General features: G+C 33.4%; 1 protein-coding gene across 1 annotated transcript in view; it reads left to right on the top strand.

Moving 5' to 3' along the window:
* The window catches only part of BRIP1 (BRCA1 interacting DNA helicase 1), a 151,587-nt gene that overhangs the window by 93,414 nt on the left and 32,713 nt on the right, over positions 1-25,460 (top strand). Inside the window, exons 15-16 of the mRNA XM_081272560.1 lie at positions 14,334-14,493; positions 15,838-15,959. Coding sequence (XP_081128686.1) covers positions 14,334-14,493; positions 15,838-15,959 — 282 coding nt within the window. The remainder of the gene's footprint in view (positions 1-14,333; positions 14,494-15,837; positions 15,960-25,460) is intronic.

The raw sequence follows: 25,460 nt of genomic DNA, 5'->3' as shown, positions 1-25,460 counted from the left end.
GGTTGTCTTTTATCCTTCTCCTGCCTAATTGCTCTAGCAAGGAGTTCCAGTACTATGTGAATAGAAGTGACAAGAATGGACATCTTTGTCTTAACTTTAGATCTAGAGGAAAGCCTTTCAGTTTTTCATTGTTTAGTATAATGTTAGGTGTGGGCTTATCGTATATAGACTTTGCCATGTTGAGGTACATTCCTTCTATTTCTAATTTGATGAGAATTTTTATCAAGCAAACATGTTGAATTTTTATCAAATGCTTTTTCTACGTGTAATGAGATGATAATATGGTTTTTGTCCTTCATGCTATTAATGTGATACAATCACATTTATTGATTTCTGTATGTTAAACCATCCTTACTTCCCATGGATAATCCCATTTGATCATGGTGATTAAATCTCTTAAGATGTTGAATTTGGTTTGCTAATATTTTATTGATGATTTTTGTTTCTATGCCATTAGGGATATTCACCTGTAGTTTTCTTTTCTTGTAATATACTTGTCTGGCTTTAGGATGAGGGTAATGCTGATCTTGTAAAGAGTTTGGAAATATTTCTCTTTAATATTTTAGAAGAATTCGGAAAATATTGCTATTAGTTCTCTAAATATTTGGTGAGATTCAGTAGTGAAGCCATCAGGTCCTGAGCTTTTCCTTGATGAGGTATCTTGTTATAAGTTATACATCGATTCAGATTTTCTCTTTCCTCATGATTCAGTCTTGGTAGGTTGTATATGTCTAGGAATTTACCTGTTTCTTCTAGGCTATACAATTAATTGACATAAACTTGTTCATAATAATCACTTGTGATCCTTTGTATTTCTGTGGCATGAATTCTGTCTCCTTTTGTTTCTGATTTTGAGCCTCCCCCCACCCCACTCTCTCTTTCTTAGTCTAGCTGAAGATTTATTGATCTTCATGTTTTTAAAGAACTAATTCTTGGATTTGTTGATTTTTTTTTGGCATTATTTCATTTGTGTCTTCTTTGATCTTTGTTATTTCCTTCCTTCTGCTAATCTTGGGCTTGGTTTATTCTTTTTATAGTTCCTTGGGAAGTAACATTGTTTGATATATTTCTTCTTTTTTGATATAAATTTTCCTATAAACTGTTTTTGCTACATCTCATAAGTTTTGGTATGTTATGTTTCCATTTTTTTTTGTGTCAAGATTTTTTTTTTACTTCACTTTTCATTTCTTCATGGACCCATTGTTTATTCAGAAGCATGTAGCTTAATTGTCATGTATTTGTGAATTTTCCAGAATTCCTCCTTATTGACTTCTAGTTTTATACCATTGTGACTGGAAAAGATACTCAATATGATTGCAATATTATTAAATCTTCCAAGACTTGTCTTGTGGCATACCATATTATCTATCCTGAAGAATATTCCATGTGAGCTTGAGATGAATTCCATTGCTATTGGATTAAATATTTGTAATTTTCTGTTTGGATAATCTGTGTATTGTTAAAATTGTGATGAATATTCTACTGTAATTTTATTATAATCTGTCCTCCAAATCCTTAAATATTTGCTTTATATATTTATGTTCTGATGTTGGGTGCATATGTTTATAATTGTTATCCTCTTGATGAGTTGACTCCCTTTATCATTAAATAACATCTTTCTCTTTTTAGTTTTTGACTTAAAGTCTATTTTGTCTAAGTATAGCTACCTCTAGTATGTTTTGGTTTCCATTTCTATAGAATCTTTTGATTCCTTCACTTTCAGTCCTGTCCCCCACCCCTGCTTTACTAGGGATTGAACTAGAGATCTCAGACATTCTAGGCAAGCTACCACTGAACATCTACAACCCCTCCCCCTTTTTAAAATTTTATTTCAAGACATGGCCTCCCTAAATTGCTGAGTTGACCTCAAACTTGTGATCCTCCTATCTCTCAGCCTCTCTAGTCTCTAGAATTAAAGGTGTGTGCCACCATGCCCAGATTATTTTCAGTCTTTGTCCTTAGATGTAACTAAAGTCTCTTCTAGGCAGCATAGAGTTGGTTCTTGGTTTTGTAAAAACCCATTTAGTCTCTTCTGTGTCTTTTTACTGGATAATGTATTAATTCATTTATATTCAAGATAATTATTGATAGGTAAAAACTTGCTGTTGCCATTTTGTTAATTTTTTTTTCTGGTAGTTTTTATAGATTGTTTATTTTTCTTTTATGCCTTCCTTTGTGGTTTAATGATTTTCTATAGTGGTATGCTTTGAATCCTTTTGATTTTTGTTTAATACTACTTTGTATTTTAAGTATTTTTCTTTTGGGTCTTCTCTACTAGTTTGTGAAGTGATGCTTTTCCCAAAACATTGCACCCTCAATTTAAAAAAAAAAAAAAAATTTATGTAGTTGTAGAGGGACAGCATGCCTTTATTTTTTTAATTTTTATTTTTAATGTGGTGCTGAATATCGAACCTAGTGCCTCACACATGATCGGCAAGTTCTCTGCCACTGAACTACAGCCCCAGCCCTACACCTTCAATTTTTATGCCAACAAATTTATAGCAGATGTAGGCTGACAGTACTTCAAAGCAGTAGCTTTTGGTAATATTGTAGTGGTTGCTTATTATTCATTTGCTTCTCTCAGCTTAGAGTCTATCTAGATTCCAATAGTGTAAATGTACTGACCTCATTGTAGTTGACATCAATTGTAGCTTTTTACAGAAGTATAGACATACAGTTATGGTTGGTTGGTTATTTTCTGGTTTTGTCTCTACTTAATCTGCTCAGGCAGGGAATGAAGCATATAGTTGAATGTGTGTTAATAAATTTATTCATTCATGTATCAGCTAACATTTATTAAGCCAACATTTCTTGACTCTAAAATAGCAAAACTGTTTCAAATGTGTAAAAATAACTAAATGGTTACTTTAGACATGGATGATCCAGTTATGTTGATAAATCAACAAAAATTCAGAAATCATATTTCAAAGAGTTCAGAATTTCTTCCATATGTAAATAGATATTGATTCTTGCTGTTTTCTGTTTAAGAGATTTCAAAAAGTTGATAGTCAAAATGAAATGTGAGGGTTTTTTTTATAGAGATTCTATTTTTAAAAATTTTGCATTATAAATATCATTGCATAGTTTTATTAAAATATAAGAGTAAGTGACTAAAAATAAATGTGTTAGCAGGAGTGCAGATCTAATGTTTTCACAGTCCTCAATCATTTAACTAATTTTTGAGTTGTCAAGACCCATAAAGGTCTTGTTTTCACTTCAAGGCAGGATTCTTCCATATTATTCCACCACATCTGTGACTGTGTGTATATTTATTGAGAGTTTGATCCTGAAATATAACCCAGTCTCTTGAGGTATAAATACTATGTCAGATATAACCAAATAGGAAAGGGTTTCAATGGAAATAATATTTTTGGCCTTCTCATATTTGTTTGAATAGAGCAAGAATTAAGAATAGTTTGGCACTTTGCCTATAATCCCAGAGACTTGGGATGAAGGAGGATCACAAGTTTTAGGTCAACCTCAGCAACTTAGCAAGACCCTGTCTCAAAATAAAAAGTAAAAATGACTGGAGATATAGCTCAGTGGTAAAGCACCCCTGGGTACCCAGTAGCAAAAGAAGAAAAGAATTAAAAATATGCCTATTTTTTAAATAAGCAAAAATTTATTTTTAAAAATACTTATTTTTCATTTTGATTACTATTTAAAATATTCTGTGCTTTATTTCCAACTTATACCACCTAAAGTACATGTCAACTAAATAAATGTTTCTCAAATATTAATATCTCATGAAATCAATACTTAAGAATCATCTTTAGGTGGAGAAATATGACAGATTTTACCTATGAAATAAATTATGTGAAAAGATTACAAAAGATGGTAGTCTGTTTTGGCAGAACTATTTAAAAGCATTAAGACTTGAGTACTAGCTATTAAAGTGAGTAAATGGCAATATTATAAAGTTAAACACATGCCAAAAAACATTTTCCAGAGGTCTGGGATTGTAACAATACCATTAATGAGGGCAAAGAGGTCTTAATGCAATTTGCACTTTCTTAAGTTTCAAAAAGAGGCTTTGAGTTAGTGTATTATTAATGTACCGAACATCTGGAACTGTGTAAAAGCTATGGACATTGAGCAAATGCAGGATTTCCCCACTAGTTTGCATTCTTACTTATTGCCTCCCTAGTGAGATACTGGTTTTGAAAGAAGTTTGAAAAAGTAAAATGACAATGTCCAGATAAGACACAGACATTCCAAAGTATATCTTTTAATTTGTGAGATTTAACTTTAAAAAATTTCGCCTCTGAGATTAACAAGTTCAAGTAATGTGAACACCAATTGTTGAATTAAAATCATCTCCATCATTATGTGTTGGCTAGTCTCTCTGTATGGATAGTATTTACCCTTTATGAGCTATTAAATAAAATAGTATGTAACAGATTTCATATTTTTCGAATATGTAAGCCCTAAAGGCCTAAGAGACAGCTCTGTGTCAGTGTACTTTCTTTAACTTATTTTATTTTTAGGTACCTGGTTAGAATATTTAAGAGAATTTAATAATTGTTTGAGTTATTTGTATGCTTAGTTATTACTGTAATTTTTCTGGTAAGAGAGAAATAATTCAGCTGTATTAATATGCAATTTGAATGTTACCTCCAATGATATTGGAAGAGCTCTTGAACTGAATATTCTGTTATCTGAAATTGAAAAATTGTTATAGACCGTTTTCAAGTAAATACTCAAAATGTTTTTGCTATAGAACTATACTTCCAATTCACATGTGAAGTTTTTAATGGAAGGCTTTTAAGGTACTTTTGAAAAACCTCCACTGAAGAGACTGAAATAAATACATTATACTCTGTGTAAATATTGTCTCATAACCATCAAATTTTCCCCTTTTCAAAGTATTCCTTATATTTCTTTACCTGAACTAAAATCTGGACATACCCAGAGAATATTCCACTTCCTTGTCAGTTCTTTTAAGTCATGGCTTTTTTTTTTTTTTTTTTTTTTGTACTAGGGATTGAACTCAGGGGCACTCAACCACTGAGCCACATCCCCACCTTTTTTTGGGGGTGGGGGGAACAGGGTCTCACTGAGTTGCTTAGGGCCTTCCTAAATTGCTGAGGCTGGCTTTGAACTTGTGATCCTCCTGAAGCAGCCTCCAGAGCCACTGGGAGTGTGCCATTCTGCTGTCATGACCATTTTTACCTCTCACAACTTATAGTACCTCAGATTTAGTATCCTATCTACTCCATATTGTGCTTTGTGAACCTTTACATATGTATTTTCTTCTTGATTAAGAAGGGGAGGAGGGAGGGAAAGAGAGAGAGAGAGAGAGAAGAGAGATAGGGAGGAAGAAAGAAGGCTTAAAAACTGTAGTCTCTTGAGCACATTCTTATATTCCTGTCAGTCTTTTTTCTTTCTTTTCTTTTTTTTTTTTTTTTTTTTGGCCATCTTACAAATCACCCAAATAGTCTTCTTTTTTAAGGATTTTGGTTCCTGATTTCATAGTTGTTCTTACCTTTCCTTATTCTCCTTCCCAATTTTCCATTATTTTGGACCTTCCTTTTTTCTTCATTTATTAAATTCATCTAATAATCATTTATTGAGTATTTATTACCTGTCAGGTACTGTTATAGGTACCAGACAATCAGGTGTGTGCAAAACAAAAGTTATTGTCCTCTTATATGAGAGGGGGGGGGGGGAGGGAGGAAGAGAGAAAAACAGATACACTGAAAGGTACCAGTATGTTAGATGTTGCTATGAATTGAATGTGTCTTACCAAATTTTTTATTATATTGAATCCCTAACCCCCGTGTATTTATATTTGAAGATGGAACCTTTAAGAACATAATTAAAGTTAACTGAGGTTATGAGGGTGGCGCTCTGATCTGATAGGATTAGTGTCATTATAGGAAGTAGCACCAGAGAGCTCCCTTACTCAAGCACAGAGGAGAGAACATGAGAAAAGGCCACTGTCTATAAGCCAGATGGAGAGCCCTCACCAGAAATCAAGTTTTTCAACATGCTGATTTTATATTTCTCATTCTCCAGAATGGTAAGAAATAAATTTCTGTTGTTTAAGCTACCCAGTCTGTGATATTTTGGTTATGGCAGCCCAAGAGCACTAATACAGATGGTGATAAGTGCTATGTAGAAAACTAAAACAAGGAAAGAAGAAAAGATAATATTGGGTACTTGAGGAGATGGTTTAGGATTTTAATTGGATGTTTTGGGAAGACCTGTCTGAGAAGGTAAGATTGAATAAAGGTCTAAAGGAGAGGAAGAGAGAATGTTCAGACAGAGGGAATGTTAGGTAGAAGAGGGCCTTGATTATATTGTGCAGTTAGGAGATTAGTGTGACTGTAGCAGTGTTGGGATAAGAGAAGGAGAATAGGACAGACAGTTGGGGTAAAATCATGGTGTGATAAGGATTTAGATTTTATTCTACATGCAATAGGAAGCCATTGAATGATATAGACTTAGTTTTACAAGTGAAGATAATAAGAACTGTTTGACGTTTAGCTATAATTTGAAGGTAATGCTGGCAGGTTTATTGATGAACTAGGTGTGCAATGAGAGAAAGAGAAAAGGTAAGGTTTTCATGCTGGACCCATTTCTTTTTCTTTTTCCTTTTCTTTTCTTTCTTTCTTTCTTTCTTTCTTTCTTTCTTTCTTTCTTTCTTTCTTTCTTTCTTTCTTTCTATTTATTTGTGTGTGTGTGTGTGTGGTGCTGGGGATTGAACCCAGGGCTTCATGCATATGAGGCAAGCACTCTACTAACTGAGCTATATCCCCAGCCCTGGACCCATTTCTGTATCTGATTTCATTTATATGCATTCTTAGTTTCATCTTTTATCTTGTTTTCCCAATTTATAATTTATTTCTGACTTCTCCTAAGTACCACACCCATATTATTCAAACCCCAGACCAACATTTCAATTCAGGTATCTTAAAGGCAACAAACTTAATAATCTTTCCTTCTAATGTTGGCCCTTTTTCAGTGTTGACTATATGAGTGAATGATACCATAATCTATATTTGGATTACTCAGATACCAATGGGTTATCTGTAAACCCTTTTTTCCCTTTCCTATTTTGTCCAGTCCAACTACCTTATTCATTTTAAATTTTAAATATATTTTTTTAAATATTTATTTTTTTAGTTGTAGTTTATTTATTTATTTATTATTATGTGATGCTAAGGATTGAACCCAGGGCCTCACACATGCTAGGCGAGTGCTCTACCACTGAGCCACAACCCTAGCCCCAAATTTTAAATATTTTTATAATCTGTTTTCTTTATGGTATAATTCTATGGCCTTTTAAAAAAAGGTAAAATTATGACTCACATAAAAAGTAGAGACATCAGAGATTTTATTAAACTCACTGATTAATGAGGAAATGAACATGTGGTAAGGCCAATTCAGAAAACATTTTAAGAGCAATATACTTTAGGCAATTTTTTTTTAGTTTTTTTTTTTTAAAGAGAGAGAGAGAGAGAGAGAGAGAGAGAGAGAATGAATTTTTTTAATATTTATTTTTTAGTTCTCAGCGGACACAACATCTTTGTTTTGTATGTGGTGCTGAGGATTGAACGGGCCGCACGCATGCCAGGCGAGCGCGCTACTGCTTGAGCCACATCCCCAGCCCTAGGCAATTTAATAAAAGAATAGAATATAAGATTACTGGCCTTGAATACAAGACAGGTTAATGTGCTGTAGGCCAGTAAACTGTAACCTTTGGTGTTATCTTTTCTCTTGGAGAGGAATAATTTGATTTTCTACTGGACAAAAATATACAAGTTAAAATGTAATTCCACTATGTCTGGGTCTTAATAATAAATGGTAAATTCAACAAAATGCATTTCCTTACGTACATCTGTAGTGGAATCTTTTCCTCTGTTTGTAGAAATTTGTGCTATGTATTTTTTACCTTCCTATCAAGTTTTAGATATTTTTTTTCCTTAACTCTTTCTAATTCAAACCACCTTTATCTTTGGCTTGCTTTATTAGTAGCCTAAATGTATCCACTCTTATCACTCCTCTTATTTATATTAAGAGCAGAGTAATGTAGTTTGATTTTTTTTAAAACTGTGAAATATAATGTGGGTATATAGTGCAATGTGGACATTTAAAGTAATAACAATAAGATGAACATCTGAGTATTCACTACTCTATTAGTTTTATATTTTTAGTTCTTAATACCAAGGTTTTTGATTAATTTTGAGTTAATTTGTGCATATTGTAAAGGCAAGATCTAACTTTATTTGGCATGTCATTATCTTGTGTTCCCAGTTCTGTTTGTGAAAAGACTGAGTCATTCATTATCTTGGTAGACACAGACAGAGCATTTGAAAAAATTCAGCCCTCTTGCATGATGAAAAAAAACTTTCAATAAACTTGGTATGGAAGGAAATTACCTCAAATAAAGGCCATATCTGTAAAGCTCACAGCTAGCAACATAGTCACTGGTGAAAAAGATGAAAACTTTCCTTCAAGATCAGTAACAAGGCAAGGATATTGCCTCTCACCCTTAAATATGGTATAATACTAGAAGTCCTAGACTGAGCAATTAAACAAGAAAAAGAAACTAAAGACATCAGAGTAGGAAAGAAAGAAGTAAAATTGTTGCTGTTTATAGCCAACATGATCTTAGATGTAGAAAATCTAAAGAATCCATTAAAAATCTATTAGAGGGGCTGGGGTTGTGGGTCAGTGAAAGAGTGCTTGCCTAGCATGTGTGAGGTACTGGGTTAGATTCTCAGCACCACATAAAAATAAATAAAGGTCCACCAACAACTAATAAAATATTTTTAAAAAACTATTAGAACTAATAAATTCAGAAAAATTACAGAATACAAAGTGAATAAACAAAAATCAGATGCAGTTTAAAAAATATTTTTTAGTTGTAGATGGACATAATACCTTTATTTATTTATCTTTATGTGGTGCTGAGGATGGAACCCATGCCTCATGTGTGCTAGGTGAATGTTCTACCACTGAGCCACAACTCCAGACCCCAGTTGCATTTTTGTATACTAACAATAAACCATCTGAAAAGGTAATTAGGGAAGCAATCCCATTTGTAACACCACTAAAATGAATAAAATACTTTAGAATAAACTAAGTAAAAGACTTGTATACTAAAAACTGCAAAACACTGCTGAAAGAAATTTGATTTTTTTGGTAGTATAATATTTTGATTCCTTTATTATTCCTTTTGTTTTCTACAATGGCAACCAAAATATATAAGGAATTCCTATAACTCAGTACCAAATCAATAATCCAATTAAAAAATGGGCCAAGGATTTGAATAAACATTTCTCCAAAGATGACACAGAAATGGTCTACAAGTATATGTAAAGACACTCAACATCATTAATCATTAGGAGATACAAATTAAAACCAATGAAATATCACCACATACTTCTTAGAAAGGCCATTATCAAAACGCAAGAAATAGCAAGTATTGGCAAGTTGAAAAATCAGAAGAATCCTTATGCATTGTTGATAGTAATGTTAAATGTATTTTTGCCTCTCGACTTATGCAAAAAAACCATTGGGATTTTAATAGATTGCATGAAATCTATATTTGTTTTAGGTTTTCTTTAAATGTTTGGTTGACTTTAGCACTGAAGTCATCAGGTCCCAGATTTTTCTTTGGTAGGACACTTTGTTGCTAATTCAATCTTACTAAGTAAAGATCTCTCAGACTTTCTTCAAGATCAGCTTTTTACCAAAAGTGATCATGCATTTTTAGGAATTCATCAATTTCTAGGTTATCCAGTTTGTTAGGACATTGTTTTTTAATCTCTTAAATTTTTTTTTATTTCTGTGGCATCATTTGTAATATTTCCTTTTTTTCTAATTTTAAGCTCTTTTTTCTTAGTCTAGTTAATCAATTTTATTGATATTTTCAAAAATAACATTGATTTATTCATTTATATTTTTCTATTTTCTGTTCTCATCTTCTTATTTCCTTTCTTCTGCTAACTTTTTAATAGTTCCTTGAGGTATACCTTTGATTTACTTACTTGAGATCTTCTTTCTTTTTTAATGTATGCATTTATACTCCTATATACTTTCATCTTAGTATTGCTTTTGTTGCATACTTTAAGCTTGGTATCTTGTGTTTCCTTTTTTGTTAGTCTGAAGATAATTTCATTATTTTCTTTTTTGAAATTTATTTTTAATGCTTTTATTAGTACATTATAGTTATACATAATGTTGGGATTCATTTTGATATAACAACACATGCATAGAATGTAATCTTCTCTACTTTAGTCCCCAGTACTTTCTCTTTCACTCTCCTCCTCTCTCCCTCTGTTCTCCTTCCTCTACTCTACTGGTCTTCCTTCTATTTATTTATAGAGTTTTTTAAATTGGTGCTTCACAATATACATAAAGGTGAAATTTACTGTGGTATGTTCATACATGTACATAGCATAGTTTGATCAATATCATCCTGCAGTTCTTCCCCTTTCCTATTGTTCCCTCTCCTTCTCTCCCCTTCCTCTACTCCACTGATCACCCTTATGTTTTCATGGGATCCTTCCCCACTTTTTCTCCTTATTGTACTCTAGTTTTTGCATATGAGAGAAAGTATGCAACCCTTGACTTTCTGAGTCTGGTTTATTTCACATTTCACTGCAGTCAGAATGGCAATCATCAAGAATACAAATAGCAATACATGCTGGTAAGAGTGTGGGGAAAAAGGTCCACTCATACTTCTTGGTGGGACTGTAAATTAGTACAACTACTTTGGAAAGCAGCGTGGAGATTCCTCAAAAGACTAGGAATGGTTTGACCACACAATCCCACTTCTTGGTATTTAAAATTCCAAAAGAACTAAAATCAGCATGCTATAATGATACAGGCACATCAGTGTTTATAGCAGTGCAGTTTCACAATAGCCAAGTTATGGAACCAGCTCAGGTGCCCAACAACAGATGAACAGATAAAGAAAATGTGGTATAAGTACACAATGGAGTTTCACTCAGCCATAAAGAAGATGAAATTATGGCATTTGCTGGTAAATAGATGGACCTGGAGAATATCATGCAAAGTGCTTTTTTCTTTTCTTTTTCTTTTTTTTTTTTTTTTTTGGCAAGCCATGCACATACTATTCAAAACTGTGTTGCTTAATTTCCACATATTTGTGCATTGTCCAGTTTTCTTCCTGCTTTTAAATCCTACTTTTATTCCATTGTGGTTGAAAAAGATTCATGATATTGATTTTAGTCTTCTTAAAATTTTGTTTTGTGACATAATGTGATCTACACTAGAGAACATTCTGTATGCAGTTGAGAAGAATGTATATTCTACTACTGCTGGGAGAAATGTTCTGCATAGGTCTGTTAGGTAGGTCCTTCTGGTCTCTGGATTTGTTTAGATTTTCTGTTTCCTTATTGATCTTCTGCCTGGATGTCTTATCTCTTATCAAAGGCCGGCATTGAAATCTCCTGTTATTATGTGGCTTCCTGTTTCTCCTTTCAGTTCTGTCAATATTTGCTTGAAATATTTGGATTCTTTGATGTTGGGTACATATATAATTGTTAAATGTTCCTGATGAATTAACTTGTTTATCCTCATGTAATTTTTGTGACATCAGTATTGCTGCCCCTGTCTTATTTTAATTATTATTTATAAGGAATATCTTTTTCCCAGCCTTTTACTTTCAGCCTATTTGTGACCTTGAATCTACAGTGAGTCACTTATCTATGGATCAGGTTTTTGTCTATTCAGCCATTTTATGTTTTCTGATTGAGATATTTAATCCAGTTATATTTAACAATAAAGTTTTAAAGTTGTAATGCAGACCTCTAGGCCAACATAGAAAAATATAGTCTGTGTCTCTGCTTTCTTCTTTTTGTTCTTGCCTAATCCCTGACACATAGTTATTATATACTGACAATTTTGTTTAAAAATTAGGTAGAATCAACAAACTTTAGAGCTAGAAGTAACTCAGATATATCAATGAACTCAACAGTATTATCTTGCAGACACGTTTCTTAAAGACCCAGTGATATGTAAACATTTTATATTTCTTTAAAAATTTAAAAATGGAATCAATATTGCATATTGTGGGGCTGGGGATGTGGCTCAAGCGGTAGCGCGCTCGCCTGGCATGCGTGCGGCCCGGGTTCGATTCTCAGCACCACATACAAACAAAGATGTTGTGTCCACCAATAACTAAAAAATAAATATTAAAATTCCCTCTCTCTTTCTCTCTCTCCCTCTCTCACTCTCTCTTTTAAAAAAATATTGCATATTGTGCTTTGTTATTTTTGTGTTCAAGATTTATTTATGAATCTGACCATTTGCTTGTGCATAAATTTCTGAAGTTCTTTTAGAAACCAAAAGAAAGAAAGAAAGAATGTTGGGTTTTTTTCAACTTTTATAACAAATTTGAAATAATTGGATTCATCATGCCTGCTTTTACATTTTTAAAATCATGTTTAATTCCCTAATATTCTGAATTATTTTCTATATAATGGGAAAAATATCTGTGCTGGATTTCTTTAGTGGAAAATTTGCACATTGAACTAATTCTTTGTTATTTCTCAAACTTAAAAATAGAATTCTCTAATCTAGTTGTGGTATATATCCTGGAGTTATTAACCTAATTATCTTACCCAAGTAGCATGAGAGGGTTTTCTCCAGATCTTGAATATTTGTGAACTACAGTGTTCAAAGTTGTTATTCCAGGATCAATGAGTCAAAGATGAAATGTTGTCAATGTTTTCAGATATAGGAAAAACAGTATATCATGGATTAAATTCCATTGTGTATTAATAGTTATGCAAATTCATGATAGTTCATCTGATTTTATATGTTCTCAAGATACTTTATGCTTTTCTCAACTATCCTTTTCTAATTTTAGTTGAAATTTAAATAATTTAATAAATTTCAATGAATGTTTTTGATTCTTTCAGTCTTCCCTGAAAATCCAGTGTGACAGTTGCTCTAAATACTGTCAGGAGTTGGTTTTTTGTTTTGTTTGCCTATACTTTGTAAGCACTGAGAAACTTTGATTCAGAAACAGGACACAATCCAAAAGCAGATTCTAATAGCCAATTCATGAGGTACTCAAAATGGAAGACTTTTAGATTGATGATAACCCTACATTACCATCTTACAAAAATGGGTTTATTTTCATTCTTTAGGGAATTTGCATTGGTTTTTTTTTTTTTTTTTTGCCTACATTGTAAAAACGGATCCACATGGTATAGAACACATGCCATACAACAATGGGTAAAATAATTGAACTTAAATTATACTCTGTACCATTGGCTTTTGTCTTTTGCATGTATCTATCTTTTGTCTTTGTTATTTCTACTTTGTGTTTGTTTTATTTCACTTTCTAGCTCCTTGAAAAGAATGTAGTTCTTTCATTTTCAAAAAATTTAAATAAGTGTATTCTAAACTGTAAGAGTATTTCTAAATGTTGCCTTTGCTGCATTCATATGTTTTGAATTGTGAAGTTTTTTACCATTCATATCTAAAGATGATTCTCTGCAATCCATGTATTTTTTTAAGAATGAGGTTTAGTGTTGGGCTTCCTTTTTTTTCAATAACTTTGTATTATTTATTTTTACTCTAACATTCTATTATTAAAATATGTTCAATTTATATATCTATTCAATTTGGGGTTTTTAAAAACACTTTTTAAAAATATTTATTTTTTTAGTTGTAGTTGGGCACAATATCTTTATTTTATTTATTTTTATGTGGTGCTGAGGATCGAACCCAGGGCCTTGCATGTAATAGGCGAGCGCTCTACCGCTGAGCCACGTAATGATTTGGGCTATTAATGATGATCCCATTTTCAAACAGTGAGCTTAATTGGCTATGTACTTTGTAAAATCATTTTAAGAATCTTCATTTAAGAGGGGTTAAGAATATTAAGGAACTTTTCCTTAGACTTAAAGAATTTAAAATATATTTACATTAGAGTTTGAGGGTGTAGCCTAGTGGAAGAGCACATACTTAGCATGTGCAAAGCCCTGAATTCAATCCCCAGCACCACAAGGGGGGGGGGGGAAAAACAATTCTAACAGAAGTAATTTTTTTTTCTGCTTTTGAAATCACCACGATGCAATAATAGTAGTAGCAGCAGCAGCAGCAGTAGTGTTAATGGCAAAAGTATTGTTAACAGAAGCAGCTGATAATATTTATTAGGAATTTCACCCAATCACAGCTTTAATGAGATATTGCTTACCTTATTTATAGATGAGAAAAGACACTGAAAGGTTAATACATTTGCCATGGTTACATTATAGTCATATTAGCTCTAAACAAATAAAAAATTGTAAATTTATTCAGCTGGATACACAAAAATTTAATCTTTTTATCTTTCCCTGTTTTAGCTATTAGAAAAATTAAGAGAACGTTGGCTCCATACTGGTTTGTGGCATAATCTGGAGTTGGTGAAGACAGTCATTGTAGAACCACAAGGAGGAGAAAAAACTGATTTTGATGAATTGTTGCAGGTGTACTATGACTCAATCAAGTATAAAGGAGAGAAAGGTAACTAGAAATTATTTCGTGGTCAATGAAAAAATATTTTTATTATTAAGTAAGATGTTGGTATTAGAATTTCATTTCTATTATATTTTTAAATGAATTGCAGTTAGGAGAAAATTTATATTTTATTATCTTAGGTGAAAAGGAAAAAAGAAATTCTTTTGTTTGGAATTATCCCCCTACGATATTTTCACTTGTGTGTGCCAATTCCACTTTAAAAAACAGCGTGCAATCAGGCAGTATCCCATGGTTTTCGTTACACTAACTGAAATATTTTATGCAAGAAGGCAGTCAGGATATGTATAAATATTTCCTTACTAGCCAGATGGAACATATATTTTTATGCAAATAGTGTACTTTTTCCTTATATTCTATTAAATAAGATACATTTTGAGTTTTCAAAACATACTGAGGGGGCTGGGGTTGTGGCTCAGTGGTAGAGCACTCACTTAGTATGTGTGAGACCCTGGGTTCCATCCTCAACACCACATATAAATAAATATAATAAAGGTGTTGTATTCACCTTCAACTAAAAAAAAAAAAAAACATAACTGAGGACTCAGTTTCCAGGCTTGAGAATTTCCATACAGTTTAATGTGAAGGACTAATAGCAATAATTTATGAACAATGCAGCAATGAAAATACTATAATTGTCAATATCTTTTAATGTTAACAGTACATATAGTGTTTTGAACACTTTTCAATATAATATTTATTCAGTCTCATAATTAGTACAAATAAGTTATTTAAATTGTTCTGAGAATTTTACTTTGTGGTGTAAAAGGTAATGATTGAAACTTCAATTTTTAGTTCATACTTGCTCAGTTCATACACAATTGCTACTCTCGTATGGTTTTATTGCATAATTTATCTGGGAAATACAGTTTGTAAATTAGTTTACTACCATATTGCATCTAATTTTGTTTTGTTTGTATGTATGTATTTATTTGCAGTGTTGGGGATTGAACCAAGGTTCAATCACTGAGCTATCACTGAGCTACATTCGCAGACTTTATATTTATTTGTTTATGGTACTAGGGACTTAACCCAGGAGCATTCTAGCACTGAACTATACTCCTAGCCCTTTTTCATTTTGAAACAAGCCCTCACTAAGTTTCTGAGGCTGACTACAAACTTGAGGTCCTCCCATCTCAGCCTCCTGAGTAGGTGGTATTACAGACATGCACCACCACCCAGCTTATTTTCCTTATTTATTTAAGACAGTGAACTTTAACAGTATATCTCCTAAAATATGAATAATAATTAGTCTTTACAAAATGTCAAGAATAAGCCACTTCTGAGAATTTTGAATATGCTATTTAAAATGTTTATTTTCTGTTGATTAAGATGGAGCCCTGCTAATAGCAGTTTGTCGTGGTAAAGTGAGTGAGGGTCTGGATTTCTCAGATGACAATGCCCGTGCTGTCATAACAATAGGAATTCCTTTTCCAAATGTCAAAGATCTACAGGTAGGCCATCAAAGCTTTAAGAAGTATACATTTTTCTTGTATCCTCATTTTATCTTTATGAAGAATCTGAAAAAGGTTTAGTAGAAAAATGTTTATTTTTAACCCACACTATCTTTTGCTTGACAAATGTGGTTTTCAAATTGTGGTCCTAGGTCAGGAGCACCAGTATTACCAGGGAACTTGGTAAAAATACAGTTTTTTAGGCTCTATTTCAGAACTGCTGAATCAGAAATACTTGATGTGGAGCCCCATAATTTCTGTTTTATAAGCTCTTAGCTCTAGACTCATAAATCCCCCCAAGGAATTCTAAGGTCCTCTCTAGAATGCACTGCCCTACTTATTCCACAATTTTAGCTGCCACCAAATTCTGATCTCTTTCACTTCACCCCAGTAGCACCATTGTACTCTGATTGTACTTAAGTGTTATATGCTGTGGCCAGGAAATTATACCCAAGCAGAGAGCTGAAAATAATGGCTAACAGAGGCTGGAAAGTTCCACAGTGGCCACTGAAAGGCTGGTTTCAAGACTTGGTCAAAGCTGGAAGCCTTAGAATTAGGAATATTGATGATCCAGTCTAAGGCCAAGAGCCTGAGAGGCTCCCAAAGACTTCTGTTGAAGTACAAGTCTCAGAATTCAAAGGTCAAAGTACCCTGCAATCTGATATTTAAAGGCAGTAGTATCAGAAACCTGCCAGCTCTACAAGGAAGAACCATATAAAGTTTTCCCCCTGCAGCTTTTCCTCTTCCATCCTGGCTCTCAACTGGTTAGATAGTGCCTCTTTTGGTTTAAATATTAGGTGTCCCCCCAAAAGCTCATTCGTGAGACAATGCAAGGTTTAGAGGCAAAATGATTGAGTTATGAGAACCTTAACTCAATTAATTAATTAATCTCCTGAAAGAGATTAACTGAGTGGTAACTAAAGGTGGTGGGGTTTTGGCTAGAGGATGTGGGTCCCTGGGGGAGTGCCTTTGGGATATATATTTTGTATCTGGCAAATGGGAGTTCCAGCTGCTTTCCTCTGCCCCACCCTTCTGCCATGATGTTCTGCCTCATCTCAAGCCCTGAAGAATGGAGCCGGCTGTCTATGGACTGTGACCCTTCAAATAAACTTTTCCTCCCCCAAAATTGTTCTTGTCAGGTCTTTTTAGTCACAGCAGTGAAAAAGCTGACTAAAATAATGCTCATTCATGTTCAGATCTGGTTCTTCCCAGTCATTTTGCTGACCCACACACCAATCTTCTCTAGAAATACCCTCCCAAACACAAAGTAGTGATTTACCAATTCTTTAGGCATCTGTCAGACTAGTCAATACCCAAATTAATCATCACAGTTGATGTTATCTTTCATCAAGGAACATATTCTGTAATTTCTTGTAGACATTTGAAGGTGCTAGCAATTTGAAACCAAAACTTAAGGTAATTTGGCAGTGGGCAGCCTCCTGGGTACAACCAGTTAAGATGCCATACCAAAATAGAATTTCTTTCAGTAGGTTGGTTATCTTCTCTATTGTTAATACTTTTCTGGGTACTGTGAATTATATAATTTTATTTATTTATTTTCTCTAAGCCCTAGTAGTCTTTGAGTAACATTAACAATAAAAAGACTATTTGCCATGACTCCTCTGGTACCCTCTGGGCCTCTTTAGAACTTTTGAAAGTCCCACCTGAGAATTCATAATGTACATTTCAGCCTCTACTGGCTTTGGTAGCTTCTACTACCTTTCTCCAACTACTTGTGCTACCACTGAGGGCACTGATGCCCACATGCTGGGCTATGACTTCTATTCTAAAATGGCTTATTCTGACTTTACTGCTACTGGTGAAACAGTTCGCATCTACTCTAGAAAACTGTTGCTTCAACAACATTCATTAGTGCTGCATGCCACACTAGTGCTACTGATAGTACTGCTATTGACACTGATACTGTTGTTTTCTGATGTCTTATCATTTTACTCTATGACTCCATTATTGCTGCTTTGTTAAAGTGGGAGAATCCTTTTTCCTCTTTATACCACAAATTATTCCAATATCTTTTTTTTTGCTTTTTAAAAATTTTTTAATTGATTTTTTAAAAAAATAAATGATGCATTACAATTCTTATTACACATATATGGCACAATTTTTCGTATCTCTGGTTGTAAACAAAGTATGTTCACACCAATGTGATGTCCATCACATTCAACCATCCTTGCTAACCCCATGCCCTCTACCTTCCCCTCCCACCCCCTGCCCTATCTAGAATTTGTCTATTCCTCCCATGTTCCCCTTCCCCACCCCACTATGAATCAGCCTCCTTATATCAGAGAAAACATTCAGCATTTGTTTTTTGGGGATTGGCTAACTTCACTTAACATTATCTTCTCCAACACCATTCATTTACCTGCAAATGCCGTGATTTTATTCTCTTTTATTGATGAGTAATATTCCATGTGTATACATGCCACATTTTTTTAAATCCATTCCTCTACTGAAGAGCATCTAAGGTTGGTTCCACAGTTTAGCTATTGTGAACTGTGCTCCAATATCTTAAATATATACATTTTTTCCTCTGGAATTAGTTTTTGCATTTTTGCTAATCCTTCTACTTCTCAAACCTATGTGAGTTCTTGAGAGCTGGAAAAGAGGATAAGCTTTATGACTGATAGTAGACTGTCAAATATTACTGACTAATATTACACTTACAAAATAGTGAAGCTTGGAAAGATTCACATCAAGCTTACAATACTGATTACATCTAAGGATACGAGATGAGGATGATACTGGAAATAGTTATCAAAGGGGACTTTAACTTTTTCCATAATTTGTAATTAAAAATAAAAACTTTAAGAAAATATGATGAGAATATTTATTATGTTATTCTTTTTTTTAAATAAAAATTCTTAAAATTAAAAGGTATTTATGAATATGGCATTTTACCTTCCATTTTCTCTACTTTTACCTTATGATAAGGGAAATTGCCCAATTTTCCCATGGTAGAATAAATTGCCCACCTAATGGCAGCCAAAAAAAAAAAAAAAAAAACACTGGTGACCTGCTCTGACAGTTCTGTCATGATCCTACTTGTTGTTGTTCTGCTTATCCAAATCCCAGTGGCTCAATTGCATAAAATCACAAAGCAGAAGTGTCACTGGATTCTGGATAGAGAAAAAGAGGGTGGTTATAAAGGTTTTCCCCTAGTGCTTCCCAAAAGGTGCAAATGTGGTGGACCCAAGAATAGTCCAAGCTGTAGCATCCAGGGACAGGAAGAGAGAAATGCAAGGGAAGTGTATTTCTTATTGCCACATGTCTAGACTCATCCTTCCTGTGTAACAGTTCTAAAATTCAATGACTTAAAACAACAATCATTTGTTACAGATCACACATTTATGGAGTGGCTAGGCAGAACATGTTACTGATAATATTTATTTGTATGCACCTATGGGATAGAAGAGAAATAAAAAAAACTTTCATGTTTTAATAAAGTCCAGTTTATCTTTTTGTTTGTTAACTAAGGTTTTGGTATCATACTTAGAAACCATAGGCAAATGCAAGGTTATGAAATTCACCTCTAATGTTTTCTTTGAAGAGTTTTATAGTTTTATCTCTAGTTACTGATGGGGAAAGACTTCTGCCATTTAGCAGTTTTCTGTATGTCATATGCTTTTTGTTCCTCAATTCCATCATTACCTTTTTTTGTATTTAGTTGATTTGTGGTATAATACAGACTGAATATATATTATCCAAAATGCTTGGGACCAGAGTGTTTCAGATTTGGGAGTTTTTCAAATTTTGGATTATTTGCATGGGCTTTACTGGTTGTGTTATTAAAGAGAATGGCTTTACTGCTCATCACTCCACTGAAAACTTAGGAGGTAGGTGAGAAAATAGGTTTATTCAGAGTCACCTTTGAGGAAGACAGAGGAGAATTTCCTGTCTCAAATCTCTATCTTAATGGAGATCAAGGGGATAGAAAGCTTTTGTTTTATTTAATTTGTGTGTTTGTTTATTTATTTTGCAGTACTGGGGATCAAACCCAGGTCCTTGCATATGCTAGGCAAGCATTCTACAACAGAGCTACATCCCCAACCCTTTTTTATTTTTCCCAGGCTTGAACTTGAGATTCCACTGCCTCAGCCTTCCAAGTAGCTAGGATTCCAGGCCTGCACCAAGGCCCCCAGCTTAGAAAGCTTTTATAAGAGAAGGCAGAGTTGGACAAAAGACAGGAAATATACATTTGTAGATTTAACCTGTGTTAATCAGAAATATGTCAGTCTCAGTTTCCCTAGTGTCAGTCAGGCTTGTAGACAACCCTTCAGCCTTTACTCTTGTTATGGGGAAATACAGGATGCAGAAAAAGTTATCAAGAAGGTTCCCTTAATTTTAAAGGGAGTCTTTTTCAGTTGAACACCCCTAATCCAAAATCTGAAATCAAAAATTCTCCAAACTTCAAAACTTTTTGAGTTTCATGTCGGTGGTCAAAACGTTCAGATTTCAGATTTTCACATTAGGGATCTTCAACCTGTGTTTTGATTCTCTTCTTTTTGGGGTTTTCTTTTTAGTTTTTTTTTTTTTTTGAGAGTTTATGTTGTGGGTTAAAACTATTATCTTAAATCTTCATTCTTCCTCTTTTATATTGCCACAGATTGTATCTTTATACATTGTGCACAAGTTAATATATAATTATTGTTAAAAATGATATCTATTTTTTCTATATTATCTTAATCAATGGTTGAATGGAGGTTTGATATAAGCTTAAGATTACATTTGGTTTTGTTGTTTTTTAAAAAACAACTCTTCATTCCTAGACTTCATTAAGGCACAGTAATAATAGTAATTATTAAATGATAATGAACAGAATGGTAATAAACATTAAAGTGACTCATAAAAGGGCAATCAGAACTAGGCACAGTGGAGCACTCCTATAACCCCAGTGGCTTGGGAGGCTGAGGCAGGAGAATAGCAAGTTCAAAACCAGCCTCAGCAATGGTGAGGCACTAAGCAACACAGTGAGACCCTGTCTCTAAATAAAATACAAATAGGGCTGGGGATGTGGCTCAGTAATTGAGTGCCCCAAAATTTTTTAAAAAATATTTTTAAAATAAATAAATAAAAGGGCTATCAGTGTATTATAGTATTAAGTTATTAAAGGAGTTATGGAAGAAAATGCTCAATCCCAAATAGTATCTTACATTTTATATAATAAATAGTAGAACATAATAAACATATCTTATATTGATTATACTGGCTATCACTCTTTGTATTAGTTTACAGTTTCTGTGTAACAGATATCACAGAGTACCTTAAAACAACACACATTTATTAACTCCATGTTTCATGGATCTGGGCATGGCTGAGATGAGCCCTTCGTTCAGAGTTCCACAAGACTATATTCTGATCTGGAGCTTGGGATGCTCTCTCAAGTTCTTTCAGCTTCTTATCAGATAATACTTCTGAATTGTTATCAGAATTAAGTTCCTTGTGACTGTTAAGACTGAGATTCTTTATAACCCAAGACAACTCTTGACTCTCAGAAAGCTACTCAAAGTTCCTTGTCATATGGCCTTCTCACACACCCTCTTATGGCATAGTAGTTTACTTCTTCAAGACCAACAGGATACTTTCTAACACCAGTCAGCTAAGACAGAATCTTAAATAACTTCTAATCATAAGACTGACTTCCCATCCCTTTGCCTTATAACACAACCTAATTTAAGGGAGTTACTGTCCCATACTCTGCCATATTCTGTTGGCTAAAAGGAAGTCAAAATTCTACCCTTACTTAAGGGAAGAGCAGATAAAGTGTCACCTTAGGATGTATCTGCCATCTTGTAATCTGTAAAAGGAGTTGACAGATTAAATTATTTCCATAAATGCTTTTTCTAAAACTATGCTTCAAATTACTGGACTTTAAGCTAGAACTTTATAGTTTTCTTTTACATTAATACTCAGTTTAACATACAAAAATAATGGAATTTATTTAGAAGTGAAAATTTTAAATATTCCATCTTATAGAATTGAAACAATCTATTTCAGCATTATTTTTCCCACTTCATTTTATTTCACATTTAAAAGGTTCAGATCAGTGAAAAATGATTTGAGTGAGAAAAAGAAGACAGCAACATTAATTTGATATTTGCTTTTTTCTTAAATTTAAGAAAGATTATGGAAGTAAAAATTAAACTACAGTTTAAAATACTAACTTAAGACTTTAGGTCTCAATAGCAGAGTTTGGCTTTTAGAAAAGCAGGAAAATGTATGTTAGAGCCAAAAATACGACTTCTTTGGCTGTGACCAGGATTTCCTCTTCCCACCTTGGGGACTAGAAAATAGAGGTAGGAAAATTTCATTTTGGAGCCAAGTGTGACTTGTTTAGTTCAAGTCGTAATTTATTGCACATACCTCAGGGACCTGAAAATAAAGAAACCCACTATGAAATGTTGATAATGGGCCACTCTGAAGGGCAAGCATTAAGCTAACTTTCCCAGTGAGGATTTTTTTCCTCTTCTACCTTTCCCAGATGCTTCTGATCATTCTATAAGAACATACTTAATCGTATAATAGTTAAAAAGAAAACTTTCTATGCACTAAAATGAAGTATTTGAGGGGCATGAGAGTGAACCAAGGCTTTTATATGATTAGATGTCAGTGGAAAAATATAACTAAAAGAGAAGTTGTTTTCTTTTAATGCAATTAAGTCACAGTATAATAAGACAGCCTATTTAGTGGGTATTTAAAGCAAACCCTTTGGTCAATTACAATTACAAAAGCCTTCAACATTATGATTTAGTCACCCACATCTCAAACTGGTAACATGGACATAGTTTGTGAGACATGATAAAATAAAATATTTAGATTTTAAAATGTCACTCTGTTTTGTATTCCTTAAGGTAGTCTAATAGGAAAAAAAAAAAAAAGATGATCTAGCACTAGAATAGAAATATTCTCCCTTTGTGAGTTTTGTACCTTTACTCTGAGGAAAAAATAATAAACTAAGCACATGATAAAAAATTTTATACTTTAAAAATGTTAAAGTAGCATGTTAAACTTTTTATAATTAGTTTAATAAAATTTGATAGTAATATTCATTGTCAGAAGTGCTTTTATAATGATGGAAATAATGTATTCAGGTAATAAAATTTTTTTAAGCAGTATAGTATGTTTAGTTTCCAAAATAAGTTTGTTTTTTTTTTTCTTCCAGTGCTAGGGATTTGCATGTTGGGCAAGTGCTTGCTCCGTCATTAAGCTACATCCCCACACCCCAAAGTAGATTTTATTTGGAAACTACTTAAAATTAAGGTAGTGGGGCTGGGGATGTGCCTCAAGCGGTGACACACTCACCTGGCATGTGCAGGGCACTGGGTTTGATCCTCAGCACCACATAAAAGTAGAGTAAAGATGTTGTGTCCACCGAAAACTGAAAAATAAATATTAAAAAAAATTAAATTAAAGTAGTGATTTAAATATCTATTTTAGTATTAGCCTATAATAGCTATTTGGATTTGTTTTGTTTCTTTTTAATTTTGGAAACTCAGCTTTGAATATATTATTTTAACCAATCTTTTAAAATTACATTCTTAACAAATAAAATTACATTCCTGATTGAAAAAACAAGCATCTACTTTAATTTTGTTACATCATTATTGTCTCCAACAAACACACACCTGTCATACTAGATTTCCATGCATTGTGAACATTTTATAAGACACAGTCCTTGCCCTAAAGGATGACAGAGTTAATAAATATACAGCACACATTAAACTAGTGCTTTCACTTGTCAGAATATTAGATGGCCGAGCATGGAGGCACATACCTGTAAGTCCAGTGTTTTGGGAGGTGGAGGCAGGAGAAGTGTGAGTTCAAAGCTAGCCTCAGCAACTTAGCAAGGACCTAAACAACTCACCAAGACCCTGTCTCTAAATAAAATATAAAAAAGGGCTGGGGTTGTGGCTCAGTGGTTAAGCACCCCTGGATTCAATCCCTGGTACCCCCTATATATATATATAAATGTCAGATGATGGCAGTACTAGAGTTCTTAAATCTGACAGATTTCTTTATAAGGAGAATGAGTTTGTCCCTTCATTATTTTGGTTTTGGTTGCTGTGAGAGCAGTATGAATATTCATGAGAAGATGAATAGGGCGAGGGATATAAAGAACTGTAGTATATCAATCAGTTTCAGAAACACACTTTTTGAGTAGATTCATCTATCCTTTTAGAGTAGATTCATTGAGTTCTTTAGAATTACTTTTCTATCCTAATTATTTTAATGATCTTGAGTGTTTCAGTATTCATTTATTAATTCATTTAACAAATATTTACTAAAATCCTAATTTGTATTAAATGCAGTAGATACAAAAGTGAGCAACATGGTGATATCAATCATTTAGTAAAGGACAAGAATTTTGGTGGAATACAAACTAGGTTCTCAGAAGCTTAGGAAAAATGAAGTTGATCACCATCTTTCACCTTCTCTATAGACATCAATTTACTTCTATTGACTTGCCTAAAAGGAATGGAAGAACCAGAAAGGTGAGATTTGAATGTTGTCAACACTGAAATTTAAATATACAAACATATGATAAAGTGGAATCGGCTCATTAGAGACCAGATTACAACAAAAACTTTTCAAATTCTAACACTACTCAGAATAATGAAACAACCTTTTTTTTTCTTTTTTTCTAATACCTGGCTTAAAGTACAACGTACTATTGTAGACTGTGGGAACACCGTGATATACTACACAGATTATAGCCCCTTTTCTCATAGAGTTTACAGTCTAGCAAGAATGTTCACATTAATGTAATAAACAATCACAGTTGTGATGAAGGCCATAAGAAAAGTCACAAGAACCATGAGAATGTTATAACAGGTCTTTATGGGTCAAGAAAGGCTTCCCGAGGAAGTGATATTTAAGCTGACACAGGAAAGAAGGCTGGGAGTTATGTAGGTGAACAGAATGGATAAATAGTATTCTCAATAGAGAGAACAGCATATGCTAAGGTCCTAATGTGTGAAAGAGGATAGCAGTTTTCAGAAATTGAAAGAAGCTGAGTTAGAGAGAGAGTTGGGAGACTGGCATGTGAATACGGACTAGGAGAGGTATTTAGGAGCCAAATCACTTAGGGCTCTATATGCCATTTTCAGGATTTGGGAGTTTATTCTAAACTGTAGGAAACCAGATCCAGGAACAGAGCCTGAGGTCAGAGTGGAGTGGAGTTCTGGTTATAGTGTAGCATCTGATACAGAAACCCACCTGGATCTAGCTCCAATAATAACATGTGGTTACCCAAGGGAAATGCTATGTATATAAACTAAAAGAGCTGTAATCTTAAACTCTTTAACATTTAGGAGTCCAGCAACTTGCTGGTAGAATTATTGGAAACACTTAGCCAAAATCAGAGATAGGGGAGAAAAACCTTGTCACTTCTAAAAGTCTAGAATAAGTTTAGCTTTCATTACTTATGCTTTTTTCCCTCCCTAGATCATTTTTTACAGCTTAAAAAAAAACTTGGCCCAAAGTATT

The sequence above is a fragment of the Spermophilus citellus genome (genome assembly GCF_964194105.1).
Source record: "Spermophilus citellus genome assembly, chromosome: 17".
Lineage (NCBI taxonomy): Eukaryota > Metazoa > Chordata > Mammalia > Rodentia > Sciuridae > Spermophilus > Spermophilus citellus.
This window is presented reverse-complemented; position numbering and strand designations above follow the sequence as displayed.